The following is a 22,066-nucleotide window of genomic DNA, read 5'->3' as shown; positions in this document are numbered from 1 at the left end:
CGGTCCGTCCTGGACCATTCTCGAGTCGATTGTAATCAAGTCAAGTCGATGTCCTCTATAATTTGTATTATAGAGGTATGAAATATGGAAATATGCAATGAGAGGACTTTAAAGTTTTGGTCCAAGTACTGTTATCTAGGTACAAGAGAGTATGTATATACAATATGATGAACTAACATGACTTGGTTAGCAGTTGGTAATGTAATGTATATTATCAATTATATATTCAGAAAGATTCCAATATATATATAAAAGGGTTCAGTTAGGCACTGAATGACGTTCAATGAATGAATGTCCAGATATCAAGAAAAGATTCAGTTGCTGAAAGATTAAATCAAAATTTACTGAAATTCGGGGCTTTGCCCCACAGTGTAATGATTAACTATATATATATGTATGTATGTATGTATGTATGTATGTATGTATGTATGTATGTATGTATGTATGTATGTATGTATGTATGTATGTATGTATGTAAATATTAAGGTTACATTAAGATGCATGCAAATTGGCCAATCAACGTACCACAAACAATACCCAACACTCATCCAAAAATCGAGAACCGGTGCTTGGCTGACGGTGTTGCCAGACTGCATAGTCTCTCTTGTAGAGCTGTGGCACTATAGTGTTATGTCACAGTTTTGCCGTGTAATATTCTGGGAGAATTGCTAGTGGATTATGTCCTGAGTTGCGTGTGCAGTGGAAGGAGGTATCGCTAGGTGTGGTGTAGAGGAGGCGGCAGCGTCACTTCGAGCTACTTTACACTCTCAATGAGATAAAAAGTACTAGGAATTTTTCCTATAAATATAGTCCAGAACTCACCCAATATCTAGGGAGCTATGACTGGTGATAATAGATTAGTTAGGGCAGCAGCTATCCCCTGATAAAGGTCGTGGAACACCAACACGCGTGTACACTGTTCATAAACAAAATGATTTTCCTCGGGCCATGCTCAGGACGCTTGAGGTCCAAGCTGGCGCCTCCCTTCTTTCGAGGAGGGTAGTCCACAATGTTAGTTATTACGTTTATTGTCGAGACAGAGTATTGAGTACAGTATCTGAATCTGAGTATTGAGTATCTGAAGTGATGCTGATACGATCCTGACGTGATTTTGACATGATGTAGAAAGAATACATGTCCTAGATAAGAATGTTGATAAAGTGGGTAAAATTTCCCACAGGAAGGATGGAACTGACAGACCCGAAGGGACACGGAACTGAACCTGGGGAAGACTGACACCAACCAACTCGTATGTAAGGGGTGAGGGGGGGGGGGGAGAACAGTAAGCCCCACTCGGAGGGTAGGAAAACCCAGGAGGGGTCCAATGGGGCCCAAGGTCCCCCACGTCAGCCTTTCCTCAACCCCAGGAACTTCCACACCAGGACCCCGGGGCCAAATCATCCTCCAAAGCCCAGGCCTCAAAAGAAAAAGCTGGGGCAGCTGTGAAAACACTAAGGAAGGGGGCCCACTGGTCAGAGACGCAATGGCTGAAGGAACCGACTCGAATACCTCTGTCGCCACCCTGGAAGGGGCATCCACCGAGACCGCACGAGTCTCAAAACCAGCTAAACCCCGCCCCGACCCCAAAGCCCTTAGACGCCTCAAAGCCGGAAGCAGGAGGGGGGACCAAAATGCACTACAGCAGGGTTAAGAACAAGGGGGTGTGGACCGAACCAAAGTCGAAGAGACCCACACCCCCAAGTCCAGGGTTCCTATAAGCAAAACAGGGCAGCCTTGGGGCTTCCCGGTTAGCAAACAACCTAGTGCATTGCAGCAATCTAAACCTAGCATGCAACGCCAGTGCTGCCTGCACGCAGATAGTCATCAGTGGACTGGGTGTATGGAGTCACTAACAAGCAACAAAACTCGCAGGACTTCAAATCGACGGTGTCACTGACCCAACAGTCAGCTAGATGGAGGCAAAAACTGAGATTCACGCTGAGACAAGTGGACAGAGCAACCCTCAAACTCGCATCCGACGAGAGGGGACCCAGGGGTCGCATCCATTGGATCCGAGCGCCCCCACGGGGTTTCCCAGGGCTCTTAGATTTGTACCTCTAAGGAAACCCAGACAGGATACTGCTAACCGGCACCCAAGTCTACCAACAAATTTTTTTGAAGCTGAACCCCCGGGACGTGTCCACTCACTGGCAGGGGGTACCACCCAGAACACAGAGATAAAAACCTAGTGTATAGATAGGAGGCAATGAACCAAAGGCAAACCCCTCCACCAGGCAGAAAACCAAAAATAAAAGAAAAACCCTGCAAGAGGACAATGTACCCAGGTGGAACAGAGCCGGCACCCATTATAGGTGATAACTAGCTGTGCAGTACCCTGTGCCCTTAGCAGTGCAAACTACCCCTTACCCTAAGGTAAACAAAGGTGAAGGAAAGCCCCCGCACACTCAGGGCAGTCATTTACCAAGTAGCAAAAAATGAACAGAGGTAGACCCCAAGGTGACTTGTGGAAATTGGCCCCAAGCCCAAAGGGCAGTACTTACATACTGCATATGCCTAGGGTCACCTAGGGAAGGTGACTCTAGGCATATGCAGCTCGAGTACTTGGGAAATTACTCCTGGCTTGTGCACCACCAGAGAAGACTCGCCCTGCATCACAAGGCACAGAGCAGAGGACAGAATCAGGAGCCAGAGCCACAGCGACCAATACCATTCACATCAGCCAAACAAATGAAGGTGTGGGTTGCTGGCACAAGGGGTCTGTGGCTACCCCTTCCTCCTCCCAGGGAGGTGGGGAGCTGCACAGATGGCTGCGCAGCAAGTGGTGATGTCATGCTCGTTTGCTTGTTTTTCTTTGGGGAGTTCTGTCCACTCGTTTGACTTTCAGTAGTAATTTCAACCAGAATAGGGGGTCTGTTTTTGGATGTTTACCTTTCTGGGTGCCTGACCCAGTCGATGGCAGACATAGAATGCTCTAAATCACATGTGCTATTCTATAGGCCATTGCTCTTCGTGCCTCTCTGAGGGGGCCAGGTTCTGGCTCGTGATCCCCGGTAGGCCTATGAACTCCATTCACACTGACTGATGCCAAAGTCTAATATATTACATATCAGCCTGGATAGCTCTGGGGAGCCAAAGGGGCTTCCCCCCCCACCCCCAGGGGCTTCCACCCCAGGTGGTTACAACCACCCGTGGTGCCCATAGGTGGTTGTAACATGCTTAGTCCTTATAGGCATCCATGTTATCGTTGCCTCAGTCTATGCAGCCAACATTTTTTATATGAAATGTGTGTGTTCTCTTGTGATATCCTCTGTTTCTTCTATTTTTAGTTTTTTAAAACATGCACGACAGTTATTTTCATTATTATGGCAAGATCAGGCGGGTCATCACTTAAGAGTGAGTATATTCAATGTCTCATCTTTTTACCTAAACCATTATATTTATTAGCATTCACGTGAAAGTTGAGTATCTCGCACATTTAGTATATTTGGAATTCTAATTGCATCTTTATCCTTGCAGATGGTAGAGTCAGTTCAGCAAAATTCTCCGGCCCATGCAGCAGGCCTTAGGAAGAATGACATACTTTTAGCCGTTAATGGGACATATCTGAACTCTGGCCAGCAAGCAGCAAAGTTATTCTCAACCAGCAACATAAATGGAGACAGTAATAGCCTCACCCTGAGAGTAAAGCGACTAGTTCAGCCTGAGCCCAGGAAGGTCAGTTAAGGATTCTCCTATTACTAGTGTATTTTAGCTTTTTCTAAAATTGTACCTTTTATCTTTAATTTTGGATTGATAATAAAATATGTAATCAGTATTTTACATGCGGCACATTATTTTTATTTATATGAATTCTTACGTTAAAACCTAGAATATTACAAAAAATGTATTCTGTATTGCAATCAGTGTTTTATAAAATAATATTAGCCACTTAATATTATCCTTGTCTCTTTTTGGCATGGCACAAATGTATAATACTGTATTTGAATCTAGAATTTGCCTTTGCATTTTTTCTATGAAAATTAGTTAACCCCTCAGTATGAAGGACAGAAACAATAGCATAGGTTTTACAGGTTCCTTGATAGGTAACTCAAAGACAAGGATTCCAGATGTCACGAGTCAATATAGTTTGTTTTCCTGCTTTTAAGGTTAAAAAGAGCTTTTCTCTCACCATGGTTACCTTGCAAGAAATGTTAAGCACAGTTGCAAAGCCACTATCATACTCATCACCATCATAATCTTCATTAGTTCCTTTATATTCATCATGCAGTGTATCAAGAATGAAGTCTTTCTCCACTGCAGTAGAAGATCCATTACTTGTAGAAAATCCTGATGATAACATTTATGACTCAATGCATCAACAGCATTTACTCTTACCTCAGCTTCATCCAACTAGTAATACACTCCAACTTCTGAAAGTAATGTTTGAAAAATATACACGGCACTGCAGCATCTTTTTTAATGAATACAAAACATGAAAATATATGGCTTTGAGTGCACAGTAGATGCAAAGCTTGTTTCTGAGCAAGGCTCTTGGCTGTTGCATTAGGCAACATGAACCTCCGGGTGAGACCCGGAGGTTCCCCGGCAACCCTCCCTCCCTCCGGTCGGCGTTTTTCGCGTGTTTTGACATCCAGCCTCAGAACTGATGGGTGGATAGCCGGCGTGGGAGGTCTGGGGCTCCCCCTTCCCCCTCCCGGGGAGGGGGGAGCTGCGCAGACAGCGGCGCGGTGACGTATGACGTCATACTAGTTTCCTTGTTTTCTGTTGAAGAGTTCTATCCCCTAGTTCGGCTTAGGTAGCAATTTTCACCAGAATAGGGGTTTGTTTTGGAATGCTTACCTTTCTGGATGCTTGACCCAGTCGATGGCAGACATAGAATGCTTCCAACCACACGGGGGTTTCTATAGGCCATTGCTCCCCTTGCCTCTCTGAGGGGGCTAGGTTCTGGCTCGTGGTCCCCGGTAAGCCCTAGAACTCCATACACATGACTGATGCCAAAGTCTGACATTAGCATATCAGCTGGTAAAGCTCCGGGAAGCCTCCGGGTCTCACCCAGAAAATGGCGTTTCATTACATTCAACGCTGTTTTTTTTTATATATTTAGAATGTGTCCCTGGAAATTCAGCTTGTGGTCAATGAGAATGCCAAGGAACTTGCCATCTAATTTGTTACAAATTTGGGTATTGTTTATTTTGAGATTTATTTGATTAGAGGATTCATTGCCAAACAGAATATAAAAAGTTTTGTCAATGTTCAGGGTGAGTTTGTTGGCAGTTAACCAAAGATGGACTTTATTTAGCTCAGTATTTACTGTGGCATTTAGAGCAAGGGGGTCAGGACTGGAATAAATGAAGGTTGTGTCGTCAGCAAATAGAAGTGGTTTGAGTTGTTGGGAGGCATTTGGATGGTCATTAATGTAGATGAGAAAGAGGAGAGGGCCAAGTATGCTGCCCTGAGGAACACCAATGTTGATGGGTAGGGTGGGAGAAATTGAATTATTCACAGACCCACACTGTAGCCTGTCAGTAAGGTAAGATTTGAGGTATTGCAGGGAGTGTCCTCTGACTCCATAATGATGTAATTTAAGAAGAAGGTTTTGGTGGTTGACAGTGTCAAAAGCCTTACGCAGGTCCACAAATAACCCAACAGGGAACTCCTTTTTATCAAGAGCTGCGTGAATCAAGTTAATCATACTAATAAGTGCATCGTTAGTGCTTTTTTTGGGTCTGAAGCCATATTGACAAGAGCTAAGTATATTGTGTTTAGCTAGATAAGAGTAAAGCTGCTTGTAGGGTACCTCTCTTATTCACTCACTCATTCAGGCACATTTATGCAAGAACTCGTAGGTGGCTTGACAGCTCGTTCTGCTCGTTGACATGGAGGGTACTCGCAGTAGGGCGAGCTGTATGCTTAACACACAGACACACGCACAGTTGATGGCACTGGCGGTGAGTAAGGGTGGTGACGTCACGTAGTACAGTGAGGGCGGCGGCTGGTGGGCTACACGCTCGGGACAGAATGGCGGCTGGCTATATGGTACTGTGCAGGTACATTTGTGGAAAAGTCACACACAGATTATTTAGGCGGCGGCACTGCCTTAGATCACTCTAGGTCACTCACAGACGATCTCCACTTGTCACCAAGGGTTACCTGATACCAGTCTGTTTTGCTCTGCTGATTTGTCACTATAGGCTTCTAAACAATATAGTCACAGTTGCGATTCACGGCAAGTGTTGGTATATCGAAAAGATGCTGAGTTTAACTTGACGGTGAGGAATGGACGGTGTTCAGTCTATTGGCCGATAGACAGAACAGGACACGTCCTGTATGCAAGGGCTTCCTCACGTGAATGCTCTTGCCTGGGGCTCCGGGCATCTTGTGGGACACACAAAGGGTTACAATTTGACTAATAGCATTGCAGCAAATGAGCGGGAACCAATCATATTGGTCGTTCCCTGATCAGTAGCAGAGGTGACGTCATGAACACGTCACGACCACGTCACAGCTGTTATTCTCCATCGCGCCGGTTGAGGTTGACCTCAGGGTCAGACTGTCCTGTCGCCTCGCTGGCGTGTCTCTACTCTCTCACGCTGGCACCAGCCAATGTACACTTTGACCCTATGGCCAGTATGCTTAACTTCCCTGTATCTACTTCCTGCCTGGACATACGGTGGCCTCTGTATTATAAACGTATTCCTGGTTAAGTGGGCATTCTGTAGATACCCAACATGCCAGTTTATTACCCAGGGTTAACAGAGATAGGGCTTGTGCATGAAGATCGGTGCACTGTGCACTGCAATGAGCCATTCAAGTCAGCTGTGGGAGAATCTTGAGAGACCATTCTCTTACAATCAATTTTTGTCTTATTCTGTTTATCTCTGGTTAATGTTCTGAGGCAGTAATGTCCTTCAGAATTGAAACTAGCCATGTAAGTCCACAGTAAACAATCAGGATACATGGCCCAACACAGTACATTCATGTCTGTGGAAAAAAATACCTAGTGCCTATACTATGAAAGGTATAATAAGAAAATAAAGAATTTTGCTTAATAACAATTGTTTCCAAATGTGTTATTAATAATAATTTATAATTTGCTTCATTAAACTATAATTTTACCAAAAAAGTCAAGATTTAATTTACGACTGGATGATCGAGGGCAGTGGTGGCTTTCCATGTGAGGGTGCGCCAATGCCAAAACATATCCAATACCGACCTATTGTTTTATCGACTGCCAGACAGGTATTTGAGGCTCCAGATACCGGTCGCCAAAACCGGTTGTTGGAACTAGCAGAATGGTAAATAAGAGGCCGTTAAATCGAGTAAGCTAATATTTGGGAGTGGGGATTTTGGTGGTCGAACAGGGTTCTGGTCGCCCGTTACCTCGTTAATGTTCCTGGTCCTAGTTGGGCGTGTGTCACTTTGGGTCGCAGGTTGCAGCCAGTTGTCTAGACTTCAAGTTTAGGCACGAATGGCGGCCACCTCCCAGGTACGTCCCTCTTTTACTTGTCTTCAGTTAGGTAGCTCCAGGGAGCCGGAGGGAGTCTCCACAGAAAACCAGTGTTGAATGTAATGAAACGCCATTTTCTGGGCGAGTCCCAAAGGCTCCCTGGCAATCCTCCCTCCGGTCGGCAGATTTTCGCGTTTTTTGACATTCAGCCTCTGAACTGAGTGTGGATAGCCGGCGTGGGGTCTGGGGCTTTCCCTTCCCGCTCCCGAGGAGGGGGGAAGCTGCACAGACAGGTGGCGGAGTGGCAGCTGTGATGTCATGCTTGTTTGCTTGTTTTCAGATTGAGCAGTTCTGCTTAACAGTTCGGTTTTTGGTAGCAATGTTTCACCAGTTGGGGTTTGTTTTGGGACACCTACCTTTCTGGGTGCCTAACCTAACCAGGTAGATGGTAGGCATAGAATGCTTCCAACCACATGGGGGTTTCTATAGGCTGTTGCTCCTCGTGCCTTGCTGAGGGGGCCAGGTTCTGGCTCATGGTCCTCTGTAGGCTTAGAACTCAATTCAAATTGACTGATGCCACAGTCTAATACATATCAGCCCGGTATCGTTCTGGGGTGCCTCCTGGACTCACCCAGAAAATGGTGTTTCATTACATTCAGTGCTGGTTTTTTGGTGGAACATTGTTTTACTTCGCCCATATATTTTCTCTCCTCTTGTTGAGAGTCATTTGCCCTTGCTGCATTCGGGGCTTGGTTCCTTGGGTCAAAGGGTTCCTGAGACCAGCAGAGCCAGACCAGGAGCACAGCAGAAATAGAACAATTAAAAGATGAGTGATCATTGATCAGAGACAGAAGCGCAGATCCTTGAGTGAGGAGCTAACTGCTTGAGTAGTCAGAAAGATGGCTCAAACTGAATGCAGAAGACATCGGACCATAAGGTTTTCTGTGGGGAGCCCCTACGGCTCCCTGGAGCTTATCGGGCTAATGTGTGTTATGTTAGACCGGGACATTAGCTAAGGAGTTCAGACCTACCAGGGACCAGCGCCAGAACCTGGCCCCTTCAGAGAGGTTTCAGGGAGCAATGGCCCTGGAAAACCCCATATGGTTGGGGGTTTTCCTTATCTGCCATCGACCGGGGTTAGGCACCCAGAAAGGTAGGCGTAACAAAACAAACCCCACATGGTAAGAAACTACAACAAAAACCGAACAGAGAGGTAGAAAACTCCCTACAATCCCAAGGAAACAAGCAAACAAGCAAACATCACACTTTACTGCCGCGCCGATCGTCCGCGCAGCCCTCCCCACCCCGGGAGGGGGAGGGGGGAGCCCCGGACCTACCGCGCCGGCTGCCAAGCTTCAGTTCGTTCGCTAATGTCAACCGGGATTGACGCTTCTCTGGCCTCAGTTTCCTAGGCGGTGTTTGCCTTGTGTGGCGTTCACTGCCGTGTGTTGTGGTGTGCGGTGGCCAGGAGTACTTCATCAGTGCCGGGGCTGCATGTGCTTAGTGGCTGACTTCCCTAAGCGCCCTGTGAGTACTGCCCTTGCGTTACAGGGTTATCTTCCCTGGGGCGTTCGGGAACCATTCCCGTAGAGGTTCTTGCTGCTCGGCATTTGCCTCGCCCTTGGGGCCAGCTGGGGCTTGGGGCCCTTGTTTGGCCCTGGGTAGGGATTGGTATTGTGCTGGTTAGGGCGTCAAGGTGTTGCGCAGCCTGCCACCTAAGCGGCGGCCGGTTTCTGTTGCCTCTGGAGACGGTGTACTTTTGCGGGGTTTTTCTTTTGTTTTTCATTTTCTTGCCTGGTGGGGGTCTGCCTCAGGTGGTTATAGTTCCACTGGTAGTGTTTGGCGGCCCTCTGCTAGGCCCCCGTGCTTGTACACGTCTCAGGGGTTTTCAGTGCTATAATCTACCCTCTTGTTATGTTTGGGTTTCTTAACCGGTTAGCAACACCTTGCCCGGGCTTCCCGTAGTTGTTACCCTACGGGCCCTGGAAACCCCTGTCTGGGCTCGGGGGACCATTGAATGTGTCTTCCGGGTTCCAACCCGTCTTGAACGGGATCGTTGGTTGCTGTTCCCTTGTCTCCGGGTGACAGTCGCCATTTTTACCTCCGTCATGCTGCCTGTTGGGTCACTGACACCTTGACCCGGAGTCTTGCGAGTGATTCTCTGCTTGTTCTCCAGTACTCTCCTGATGTTATTACTGTTCAGAGTACAGGCGGCATCCGTGTTGCCAGCTAGGTTAGGTTGCTGCAACATGCTAGGTTGGTTTCCCACTCGAATGCCCGTGGCCGCCCCGTTTGGTTAGGTGCTGCTCGCCCCTTTCTCTCCATGTTCCCGGCTCCGGACCGTCTGCGGGTTTCGGGGTCGGGGCGGGGTTCAGTTGCGGCGGAGACTCGGGCGGTTTTCGGGGGATGCCCCGTTCGGGTTGGGGACGGAGGTTTGAGCCTGTGCCTCCTGCCAAGGCTTCTGGGTCTTACCAGCGGCCCTTTCTTGTTGCCTTTCCCATGGGCTCTTGCTTTTCTTTAAGGGCGGAGGGCTTGGAGGACGGCTCTGCCCCGGGGCCTCTGTTGTTGGTTCCCGGGGCTGTGGGGGTTGCCTGCTAGCAGTTCTGGGGCGGTTTTGCCCCTTCAGGGGTTTTTCTGCTGTTGGGCGTCGTTTTTCGCCCTTCCAGTCTGCTGGCTTCCCACATTTGCTGGCGTGTTTTTGTGTATTAAGCGTCAGTCACAGCCCCTGCTGGCGGCCATTTTCGTCTGCCGGTTTCACGGCGTGGCCACCAGGGCGGCGTTGCGGTTTGTTTACATGCGTCTGGGTGTGCGAGCGAGCGTCTCTGGTGAGTTTTCAAAAAATTTGCAGGGTTTTTGTTCTCCTGTTGTCGTTTCTTTGTTTTTCTGGTGTTTTCTTGCCGTTGCCTGTTCCTCTGGGAACGTTTGGGTGTTGATTTTGGGTCTGAGCCTCTGGGTTTAGGCTCAGTGCCCCTGGCTGGTATGCTTGCTCCCACACCTTGCCCCTCGGTTTTCGGTCTGTTGGGACCGTTTTCCCAGGGCGTTCTGCGGGGGTCTGTGCTTTGCCTTTTAGTGGTGTTCTCCGCCGGCAAATGTGGTGGTTTGGGCTCCCCCTGGTTCGATTCTGGGTTCCTTTGGGTTCCTTGGTTTCGTTCTGGAGGTTTCTTCCTCTTGGGCCCCCCTTTGTGGGTTCAGGGGACTTTGTTTCCTCGTGTGACCCGGTTCTGCCTTTTGGGGTTCCGGGGTCTTCCTGGCTTGCAGACTGAGCTTTTTGGGTCTTGGCACATGTTGTGGTTGTGCTGGGACTTTGTGGTTTTGCTGTCGAGGTGGGCCTTTTGATGCAGTTTTGTGCCTTCTTTGCCTGGCCGGCGTAGTGCTCTTTGCCACTAGTCGGCGGCTTGTTCTTTTCCAGTATATGTCCTCACCTAGTTGTGCTTGTGGGGGTTGAGCTCTGGCTCCTTGGTCCTGCCTCTCAACCGTCCGTCAACAGGTGTATCGGTTCCTGAGCCTCTTGGGCTCTGTCATGTCTACATGTGACATTGTATGGGGGTCAGCCTCGTTACTTGTGTGAGGAGTCGCCACATTACTTCTTAGTGCTTTCCCGTTCCCATTCTGACACTCAAATGAAAAAAAAAAAAAAAAAAAAAAAAAAAAAAAAAAACTAATTCTATCTGTGGCTCTTTTGGGTACTCAGTTTCCACCTGTGTCCCCTAGTGCGTGTGCCCCTTGTGTTACATAGCCTGTCCTTCTCAACCCTGTCGATTCCCTTGGGTATCTTGTATGTGGTGATCAGGTCTCCCCTCACTTCCTCTTCCAGCGAAGTGTGGTTTCATTCCCGTAGTCTCTCCTCATGACTTCGGTAGTGTACTTTTTCTTTCTGAAGGGGTTCTGTTCCCTTCTCTGTTGACTGGGCGCTGGGGGAGCAGCTTGCTCTGTTGCCTCTCGCTTGGTCCCGCTGTTGGTGGGCGCTTTGGGTTGTCTTCCGGCCTCTGCTGGCGTCGGAGGACGGCTTCTCCCCCTTGGGGGGGGGGTTCAGAGCTAGCGGGGTGGGCTTCTTCCCTGCGCTTCGTCATTTCCTCTTCGTGGGTGCGTGGGGCGTGGTCGATCCGCCCCATCCTTCTGGGCTTCCCGTCTGCTCTTTGCAGTCGTGAGCTTTTCCAGTCTGCAGTTCTTCTGGACTACTTCCGTCTGCGCCCTGGATCCTCTGCCCTGCTCGGAGGACTGTTGTCTCCTGTTCGGATTCTGTTAGGGCCGGGTGCATGGATGGTGGACCTGGACCTCCAGGTCACTTCTTGGCACGTTCCTCTCCAGTTTTCTGGGGCTAGCACGGTTGGTAATTACCTATGTGTACTTACCTAAGTGTAGTTACAGGATGAGAGCTACTCTCGTGGTGTCCCGTCTTCCCAGCACTCTGTCATATAATGCTTTGATTATAATTGTCATATTGTCATATAATGATTGTCATATGTCATAATATGTCTTCATATGATTGTCATACAATGCTTTGGTGGTGGGGCTTCAGGTTTGCTGTTTTTATTGCATTCCCTATTTTGTGAAGGGCACTTTGTATACTCTTTGCATCTTTACCGGATCTTAGTGCCCTGTCTGCGTCTGAGATTCGGTGTCTGGCCTACCTCGACGACTGGCTGGAGTGGGCTCCCAGTCAGTCCGCTTGTCTGCTCGCCAGGGGATGGTTCTTTCCAGATCGCTGGGTTTGGTTTCCTGGTGATCTGGAGGTTTTACCTTCTGTTTCCGTCCCGGGTTCGGACCTGGGCCTTGTTTCAGGCTCTTGGGCCCCTCATTGTCTTCCCTCCGGAAGTGTTACTGTGGCTGTGGTCCCGCCTTTGGCTGTTCAGGAGGGGGTCCCGGGTTGCTCAGCGGTTGCTTGGGCGGTTATGCGGGAGTTTACACTTCGGCGTGCTTGTCTGCCCGCGGAGTCGGGTTTGGCTCCGGCGTCGGTTGGTTCCTACGGAGACTCCACTTCCGCCTCTTGCATTCCTTGGGTTCCTCTGGAGATCTGGTGTTGGTGCTGCGTCACCAGCTTCCTCTTTGGGGTTTTCGGGGTTCCGTGCCTTGGCGGCTCCCCGAGCCTTCGCTCGATGTGTTCACGGACGGGTCGTCTCTCGGCTGGGGCTTTGTGACCAGTGCTCACCAGGTCGGCCGAGGTTGATGGAGTCTGTCTGTCCATCGGGCTCACAGCCCGGTTCAGGTGTTCATGGCTGTCTGGTTTGCGCTTCGGAGGGTTTGGGTCACTAGGTACTCTACCATTCAGCTCTGTTTGGACTGTTCTCTGGTGGTTCTTGCCGGAACCACAGGGGGTTTGGTTAACCGTGTGGTTCGTGTCCGGGGTGTGTCCTGCGTCCTAGTGGACAGCCGTCTCGGTTCATTCCTCTTCGTGGGTTGGCCAGTCGTCGCCGATTCGTTTTGTTGGCTCTGTTGGGCTTATGGACTCCTGGCCATGGACGTCTTCGGGTCGGCGTGGTCTAGGCGTCGCCCGTTTTGTGGCGCCCTTCCCACCTGCGAGGACTTCACGGTGGAGGCTTTCGGCAGGCCTGGTCGAGGTGGGGGGTACCTGTACCTCTTCTCCCGGTCCAGCTGTTGCTTCGGGTTCTGGCTCAGTTGCAGCCCATTCCCACGAGGACAGTCCTTATGGTTCCCCTGTGGCCGGCCCGGCCTTCTTTTCAGACGCTGCTTGATAGGTGTCCGTACCCGGGGCGTTTTTTCCTGAGGCTTCGCCTCTTTCAGCAGGCCGAATCGGTCCTGTCCGTGACTGGTTCGGCCTTCTCTTTGGCTCTTCGCGTCTGGTATTTTGACGCAGGTATCGCCATCTCTATGGTGTTCAGGTGGCTTTGTTGACGGTGTCCCACCTGCGAGCTTCGTCTTGGAGACTGTATGACGTTTATTACGTCTTCTCGCGTTTTGTTTCCCCTCCGGCCTGCTCATGAGTCGCCTGAGCCATCCTGGTCCTTGTTCAGGGTGCCTTCTTCTCTTCCCCTCAGTTTGTGGTAGCCCCTTCGGTTTCAGTTTCCTCCTCTTTGGTACTGGTGGTAGCTTTATTGGTGTGCAGCCTTTCTCTGTCCTGGCGACGGTCGAGACGGCTGCTTTCCGGAGGGGTTCTTGGGGTATTGGTACTTGTTTGGTTTGGCCGGGGGGTGCGTCCTGTGTTGTCCAGTTGTGCAGGGCTCGGGTCTCCCGGGTCGTCCGCAGTGTTTTCCTTCTTACTGCGGTCTGTCTTTGCGCCCGTGCTGTTCAGACGTTTGCAGCAATTGCTGCTGTGTTGGTGACGTCTCGGGCTCATTTCGGGCGCAGGGAATTGTGGGTCGCACAGGTTTTTGGCTGCCCATCCATATGTGCGTCTGTTCTTGGGCGTTCTTGTTGCCTTGGGTCGCAGGTTTGCGACCGGTTGTCTTGGCTTTGCGTTGCAGAGTTTGTGGCGGCCGCCTCCCGGGTTAGCCCTTTCTTTTCCTTCTCTTTGGGTATGAAGCTCCAGGGAGCCGTAGGGGCTCCCCACAGAAAACCAGCGTTGAATGTAATGAAACGCCATTTTCTGGGTGAGCCCCGGAGGCTCCCTGGAAACCCTCCCTCCCACCGGTCGGCGGTTTTTTCGCGTTGGTTGAAGCTTAGCTTCCGAACTGGAGCTTGGCAGCCGGCGCGGTAGGTCCGGGGCTCCCCCCTCCCCCTCCCGGGGTGGGGAGGGCTGCGCGGACGATCGGCGCGGCAGTAAAGTGTGATGTTTGCTTGTTTGCTTGTTTCCTTGGGATTGTAGGGAGTTTTCTACCTCTCTGTTCGGTTTTTGTTGTAGTTTCTTACCATGTGGGGTTTGTTTTGTTACGCCTACCTTTCTGGGTGCCTAACCCCGGTCGATGGCAGATAAGGAAAACCCCCAACCATATGGGGTTTTCCAGGGCCATTGCTCCCTGAAACCTCTCTGAAGGGGCCAGGTTCTGGCGCTGGTCCCTGGTAGGTCTGAACTCCTTAGCTAATGTCCCGGTCTAACATAACACACATTAGCCCGATAAGCTCCAGGGAGCCTCCGGGGCTCACCCAGAAAATGGCGTTTCATTACATTCAACGCTGGTTTTTTTGCAATTTCCATCTCTAGTTTTTTCATCAGGTAAGTGTGTCTTCACCACCATTAGTGTCTTCCTTGCACAGTTGTGCTATTCGTTTGCTGTGTGATGTGTAATGGTACTGCTGCTGTACCAGGCAGATGGAATGTGGCTCACACATTAATTAAATAAAAAGAAAAACTCATTGGCTTTTGCAGTGTGAGAAATGGGCAAGTGTAGAAGTAAACTCAGACCAAAAATATAACAATTTGCTCTATAATAAAGATAAACAAATAACATCTGAATTACAAAAACTCCTGACTGATAATACTTGGCAAATACACAATAGCAAAAAACATATGAAAGTTTACGTTAACAATGAAAATAACACTTGTGACTTAAATGATTACACTATACAAAACGCTACAACCTGGACGTGAAGCGTGGTCTGGAGAAGCAGGCTAGCACTGTGCCAGCTTAGTGATGCCTGAGCACCCAAAGAGAGACTGACTTTGACGGCTGAGGCCAGGTGTACTTATACCCCTGATGGTGATGTCACATTCTTTGTCAATGGTTGACTGGAACAAGTCACTGGAAGGATAATGAGCAGTTTGTAGGTTATAATCACCCACCAGCTGGTGCACCTGTGATGTCTCACCTGTGGTATGGGGTGTGTCCTGTGAGTATTGTTTATACTAGTGTCTAGACTTGCGTGAGCTCAATTTTCATGGACATATTGATGATGAATGAAGGTCCTGGAGGAGTGTAGTAGTGTCGTGAGGCGTCTATCAGTGACAGAGGTGAGAGTGAGGAGGCAGTTTTCCTGGCTATGCAGGGGAATTGTGTGGCCTACTTACCTTATGGTTCTTCTCGGCCTTCGTTTGACAATTATGCTGGTCAGGTTGCATTTCTTCCAGTTCAATTTGTTTTGGAACTGGGTTTCTATAGATACCTTCATAGCATTTGGGGTTTTGACTACTGTTTAAGTGATGTATGTCAGGTATAAAAATGAACAGTATTTGTTCAGTCTGTAATAAAACAAAGTGATTGATCATTTATTTTTGTGAAAAGTAACTTGACCCAGGACAACTGTAAGTCCATAGTTTATCTTTGACACAGAAATAAGGTTTAGACACACAAAATAACTTCCACAGTTTTAACTTCACTGATTTATATATATGCTCTAACCTAAAACTCTTAACTCTCAACTTATTTCATTATCAACCCATCTTCCCCTTCAAATCCAAACACCACATAAATAAGACTAGAAATCCACTTAGAAACTGCTGAGCTCAACAGACTCATTACTTCCTCATGCTACCTCCAACCACTGCCAAGTGCCCTTGAGATCCTTGTTTACTGTACTCATTTTGTCTCTCCATCCTCTTCGGTGCATGGAAAGTCCATGCAAAGTGATGATCCATGAATGGAGATCTGGTCACACTGGTTGTTATCCAACATGCTTCCTGCCTTGAGGCTCATTGTCTCAGGTTGTAGCTTGGCTATGACCTCACCTACTACGCCTTGTTTTGTTTAGACTGAGCTTCGAGTGCAGCCTACTCCCTTGACCCTGTTGTCTTATGGCAGGTTGCCATTTAGTGGCAGTTTATGGTTATAGCCAGCATTTCTAACCAGTAGTTATTAGAGCAATGTTCACTTCCTTGTGACTCCAAGGATCACTTGCAGGAGGTTTTGAGTGGTTGGTAATTTTCATGTGTTTAACAGTATGTAAATCACTCCATTATAGATTGAGAATTCTGCATTGTCTTCTTTGCCAATTTACATAGCAAGACCACTTGTGAAGATACTAGTAATGGTGGGGGATAAGTCAACAAAGCTGGGTGTGTGTACAATAGAATGGATAGGCAAATTAGGCTTGGCTCAGAACAACCAAGGGACAAGCTCAAAAAGGAACATTTCATTCCATTTATTCCCCTATATGATTCATTCTTTATTTTTTACCTCGGCCACTATTTACTTATTCCTTAAAATGTGCATTGTCATAAATGTAAAAAGTCTTGTCTGTATGCTGATAACCTTTGCAGTATTTGCTTTACTAACACTTAGCAAATTTTCCCAGGTGGTAGCCGAGCAAAAAGCCGTTGGTTCAGATGGTGCTTCGCCAGTTATCGGGGAGGATACCTCAGGTAGACTCCATATAGCTTCCAGTGGCCAGTCCATTGTCGCACCTTGCACTGCCAACAGTAGTTATAGTGGAGAAAAGTCCTCTAGTGCCTGGGTAGACACCTCAAGTAGTGGTACCCCTGGTTGCATTGGAACAAGTGATGCTGGCATTGCTCGTGGTGGAGGGAGTGTATCTTGTAGTAGTGTTATGAGTAGCAGTAGCCAAGGTGGTGGCAGTGAAACCAGAACTACGGCCTCATCCTCAATTGGTGGTGGTAGTAGTATTACGGGTAGCAATAGTTGTGGTGTTGGTAGTAGTAAAAGCATTGATCACACTGGTACCTCCTGTGTTGGTATTGGTGGTTCAGGAGTTTCATTAGTTAGCAACAGTGGCGGTATTGATGATGGTGGTGGTGTGCCTGGAGGATCACGTGCTGTTAGCCCCTCTCACTTACTTGCTGGGATAATGGGGACATTCAACGGAGGCCGGCCACCTAAACACCGCTCTCTGCCAGGCTCGCCTGTCCTGCAGCGCACCAGTAGGAATCGTATAAGCTCAACTCGAGATGGTAAACATGCACACAGTCTTGTTTTATTAGTTAACCATTTTACATTGTGCTATGTTTGTATAATGTTCAGTTTGTTAATGTAGTACTAATGCATTTTTGGTGTAGTTGACATTGCCTAGTGATTGTTTTTCCTTATGCTGTATAGATGTGATTAGATATAGTGAATACAGTAATTAGTTTTCTCTTAATAATACTAAAAACATACAATTCACCTATAAGTTATTATTTTATATATACAATAGACCTGCCTACAATATATGCATAACATGAGTGTGTTTTTGCAGGTGACGTTAGTGGCAGTGGCAGATCAACACCAGACTCGAGCCACAACAGTAGTCCGGAATTGAAGCGTAAACTTTTGGACTTGAACACACAATCCACAGATTCACGATCAACTGTATCAAGCCAGGATAAATCTCCCGTAACTTCTACAGTAAATAAAAGCCTCCCACGGCCTTTATCTGGGATCAGCCAAGATAAGTCACCAGGTTCGAGCGTTGCCAATCAGAGTTTTCCAGTCAGCCAACTTGTCAATGAGAGACCAAATTCAAATCAAAGCAGCAAGGCAGGCACTCCCACCTCCCCAGAAATAATAAATGTCTATAATTCAGAAAGAAGAGGAGTGAGGAGACTTACAGGAAAAACCAAATCACTCTTGAAAACCTTGCAGACACCCTTTGTTGATGGAAATAGTGTAAGTTCAGAAAATAGCTTGAATTTTGTCAATGTATAGAAGTTTTTTGTTTCTTAATTTATTACTTAAACCAACTTATTAAAAAAATGTTGTTATAAATTTAAATACTGTACCGGTGTGTTTTATGTGGAACTCTTTTATAGCCTGAAAATAAAACATATTTCCATACTCCCCCCCCCCCTTCCCCCCTCATAACTTTTTTACTTTTTTTTAAATAAAAAAATCTTGGTTGAAATGAAATGCCTCATTTATACGAGAGCCCCCTTCCCCCCTTGTGGCTTCCTGAAATTCGGTTATTGAGATTGCTCCATGCTAATGGGTCACATCAATCATGGAAACTGTTTGGTCTTCTGGGTACCAGATCTAGAACTTTGTCCCCCACACGGAGGCACAGGGAGCAAGTGACACCTCTCAATCCCACTGGGAAAGCATCCAGAAGTCAGCAAAGCTTTACAGACAACTAAAGGGTTCACAGAAAATGAAGCCTTGAAACCACCACACAACTCCACAAATGATTCACACAGGACAAGGGATTCATTGGAACTAACGGAATGCGAGTCTGATGGGTGTTCGCCTTTGCTACTTGATGATGATGATCATTCATTCTGCCTCCACATTGCTACCTGCTGGGTCAATAACACCTACGATCCTGAGTCCTGTCAGGTTGGTTCTCACTGTGTCTTTGCATTTGCTGATTTGGCAATGGGTTTGGAAGTTTTCAACCAGCTGCCATCTTGCTACCTAAGTTTGCTAGAGTTAAGCATTTGTGGTATATTGATCATCAGAATGCCCCAGAGTTGGCCCCTATGGTGTTTACGGATCCAGAATTGGAGGTATTTGTGACCACCTGGACCAAGTCTGCGACTCCTCTTCCTTTCCTTGCTGGTGTGGTTTGCCTTAATTTCAGGCAAACCTCAAAATCTGATCTGGTCTCTGGTCTCCCCCTCCCCTTAGTTCCAGCTCTTAAGTATCCAAAGGTTTCAGTGTCAAGTCAGGGTTTAGCTCAGGGTGTAGTGTGACCTTCAGGGGTAGTCCCATCCACTATGTCGGCAGAGGCAGCCGAATCTTTATATCCTGCCAGGGTTTCAAGGCATCCATCTGTGTTGGGCAAGGACTATGGCTCTTTCCCCAGAGCCTTTATGGCAAGTTTCAAGGACTGTGGGGGTAGCCCATTCTCCCGAGCATTCCCATTGTCACGAAACTGTTGTGCTAAATTTCCCGAACTTAACCTACATGAGGCCCCAGAAACAGAAAACTGGACATTAACCCCTAACATTTTAGTACCTGTACATCGGTTTTTGGCCTTAGGGAACTTGTATTTCAAAATGTGATATACTGTACTATTCAGAACAGGTTGGGAGGAGGAGCCCAAGGAGGGTCCATGGGTATCCCTTCAACTCCTTCCCTCTTTTTTTTTTCTTGTACCATCTCAATGTATGTGTATGATCATTAAAAACTCCCCTCTGGGTTTGATTATGAGTCCCATTTGGTGCCTTAGAATAGTTGTATTTTTGGAGATTTCCATCTCTGCATTCTGTCTTAGTGGTTCGTATGAACATATTTCAGCACCAGCGTATCTTGGACTTCTTTTCGTAGATGGACCCAGCCTTTAACAAGAGACTCCGCAGAAAATAAACGTTGAATGTAATGAAACACAATTTCTGAATGAGCCACGGTGGTTCCCAGACACCCTCCCTCCCCCAGGGAGTTGTGTTCTTACATCATTCATCAAACTGACAGTGGAGTGGCCTGTGAGTCATGGCCTGCCCTCTCCTTCCCTCAAATGAGGAAGAGGGTGGGGCAAATGAGTGGGCACTAGTTTTATAACATTTTTAATCGTTTGTTTATATAGTTTGGGGAGTTGTATGGCCATTTTTTTGAGCCTGTAGTCTCTGAGGCAGCCAGCTGTAGTTTGTTTAGACTCGCTGACTTTCTGGGTGCCTTCCTTGTTTATGGCATAAATTAATAACTTAATATATAAATGCCACCATGACCTGCACCTTTATGAGAGAACCAGGTTCTGGCTCTGGGTCCCCAGTTGGCTAGAGAACTCCACAACTGATGGCACCTAGTAGATGGTAGCTTCAGGGAACCACTGGGGCTCTCCCAGAAATTGGCATTTTATCACATTCAACGCTTGTTTTTATTTAAAGTGTGTGTGTGTGGAAATTCAAATTATGTTGGGTGGCATACAAAATATTGCGAATGTGGTCATTTTTGGACTTCCTTAAGAATTCTGCTTATCCAGACGTCTGGCTTATTCAGTGAAGGGTTTTTACCATATAGTTCGGATAATTGTACTTAGACAGTATTGTGTCATGAGGAAGATTTGACTTTCTCTGGGCTCTGGCTCTACTCCAATTGCTTCCTTGTGGGTCATTACTTGAACTGGCAGGGTTTGGTTTTCTTTATGGTTCATGAGCGGAGTGCGGTCAACATTCTCGCAGGAGGGTTATCTCAATTCTATTCTATTTCTGCTGAATAGACAGTCAATAATGTGTCCTTCCATTGGATCTGTGAGACGTTCTATTGGTCCAAGGTGGATCTTCTCATGTCAGCACGGAGCCAGTGCCTTACCTCCTACGTGGCTTTGTTTCCTGATCATAAAGCTTTTTTGCAGTGGATGCCTTTCGACTGGACTGATAGAGGTGGAGGTGCATTTATCATTTTCACCCCAGTTCAGTTGTTGTTCCAGGTTCTATTCATTCTGGAGTTGTATTTGGGGAGGGTGATCCTTCTGGCTCCTGGGTGGCCAGCCCAGCCATGATTTCCACTGCTTCTAGATCAGTGACTGGGTATTTTTCCATGGCTCTGCTTCTTTCAGCAGATCGGCCTAACGATGTACCTTGATGGTTTGACCTTCTCCGCTTTATGCATCTGGAGCATCTATGCATCTTGATGTGCGTCTATTGCCTAATACTATCATCTCTATGGGAAGTAAGTGTCTGGTTTACTGGTGTCCCATCTGCATCTTTCCTCACAGCAGCATAACGAGATTGGCTGGTGCTCAGTTTTTAATTATCTGTCTTTGTCGTCTTTTGTCGGTTTCAGCCAAGGCTGTCCTGACCCTTTTGTCTTGGTTGTTTCTAGATCAGCACCTCATGCCTAATACTATCATTTCTTATCACTCAGCATTAGTGGAGCTGCTGTTGCTTGTATTCACTGTTGACTTTTCCTCGGCGCTGTTCTGCCGGTTGTCTCATCACATACAGTATTTTTATCTCTTAGCTTATGCTTCTCCTGAGCCATTCTAGTCTCTTGACTGGGTGTTGGTCTTCCTGTCCTTGCCTCTTTTACAATTTCCCCTTCGACTCGTAGTATTTTTTCTCAAAGCTGTGTATTTAAATTCATTTTACCTGAATTTACCCAAGGGCCACTATTTTTGTAATGCCTTCTATCTACGAAGACAGGAAGCTGGCGGTTTGTTGAAGGTCCCCCATTTGTTCTGATGATTTCTTCAAACTGGATTTTAAAATTCAGCAGTGTTTTACTATTTACAGCTTTGATGGGTAGACGGTTCCATGGGTTTGTAACCCTATGGGTAAAAAAAGCATCTCCTGGTTTCTGTTCTACATTGTGGCTTGTTGAGCTTGAAACCATTGCTCTTGTTTTTGTTACATCTGACATTTTTGAAAAATTTATCTGGTTCAGTATCCTCCAACTTGTTCACTATTTTAAGTTTCAATGGGATCAACACTGTCATGTCTGGTTTGCAGTGTTGTTAGCCCTATGGCCCTCAACCTTTCCTGATATGAATCGACTTAGTTCTGGAATAATTTTTATTACCAATTGTTGAACTCTCTTCAACGCAGCTACTATATATCATTCTGAAGATGAGGAGGAAGAGGAGTGGAAGACCGTTATGATGTGTGAGAATGTGAGGATTGAAAGAAAATATTAGCTGGAATCAACTTAAGAGTAACATTTGTAACATTTTAAATAATAGCTCATGGGAAGCCCTTTACAACTACAGTAATGAAATTATGGTACACTGCTTTGGAAGGTTTTCTGAGGTGTAACAGTGCCGAGGCTTCATGATACTATTCAGTATGCAAATAGGTGGGTATCTTATTGGTAACTTTTTTTTTTTTCCTGTATATCCTACTGGCTGATGTTTCCCTCTCTCTGAAAGTAAAAAATAGTTTAATGACAATGATTAACTGTATTAGCTTCTAAAACATCTAATTATTTTCATGTATAATAGATGAATCCAATATATTTTTTC

General features: G+C 47.1%; 1 protein-coding gene across 4 annotated transcripts in view; it reads left to right on the top strand.

Moving 5' to 3' along the window:
• The window catches only part of LOC123765285 (PDZ domain containing 8), a 187,655-nt gene that overhangs the window by 39,441 nt on the left and 126,148 nt on the right, over window positions 1–22,066 (top strand). For 3 of the 4 annotated variants that reach the window (XM_069335479.1, XM_045753829.2, XM_045753828.2), the window contains exons 8-10: window positions 3,478–3,675; window positions 16,535–17,147; window positions 17,432–17,841. In XM_069335479.1, coding sequence (XP_069191580.1) covers window positions 3,478–3,675; window positions 16,535–17,147; window positions 17,432–17,841 — 1,221 coding nt within the window. The remainder of the gene's footprint in view (window positions 1–3,477; window positions 3,676–16,534; window positions 17,148–17,431; window positions 17,842–22,066) is intronic. The other variant, XM_045753830.2, reaches the window with a different exon arrangement.

The sequence above is a fragment of the Procambarus clarkii genome, chromosome 33 (genome assembly GCF_040958095.1).
Source record: "Procambarus clarkii isolate CNS0578487 chromosome 33, FALCON_Pclarkii_2.0, whole genome shotgun sequence".
NCBI classification, from domain to species: Eukaryota; Metazoa; Arthropoda; class Malacostraca; order Decapoda; family Cambaridae; genus Procambarus; species Procambarus clarkii.
This window is presented reverse-complemented; position numbering and strand designations above follow the sequence as displayed.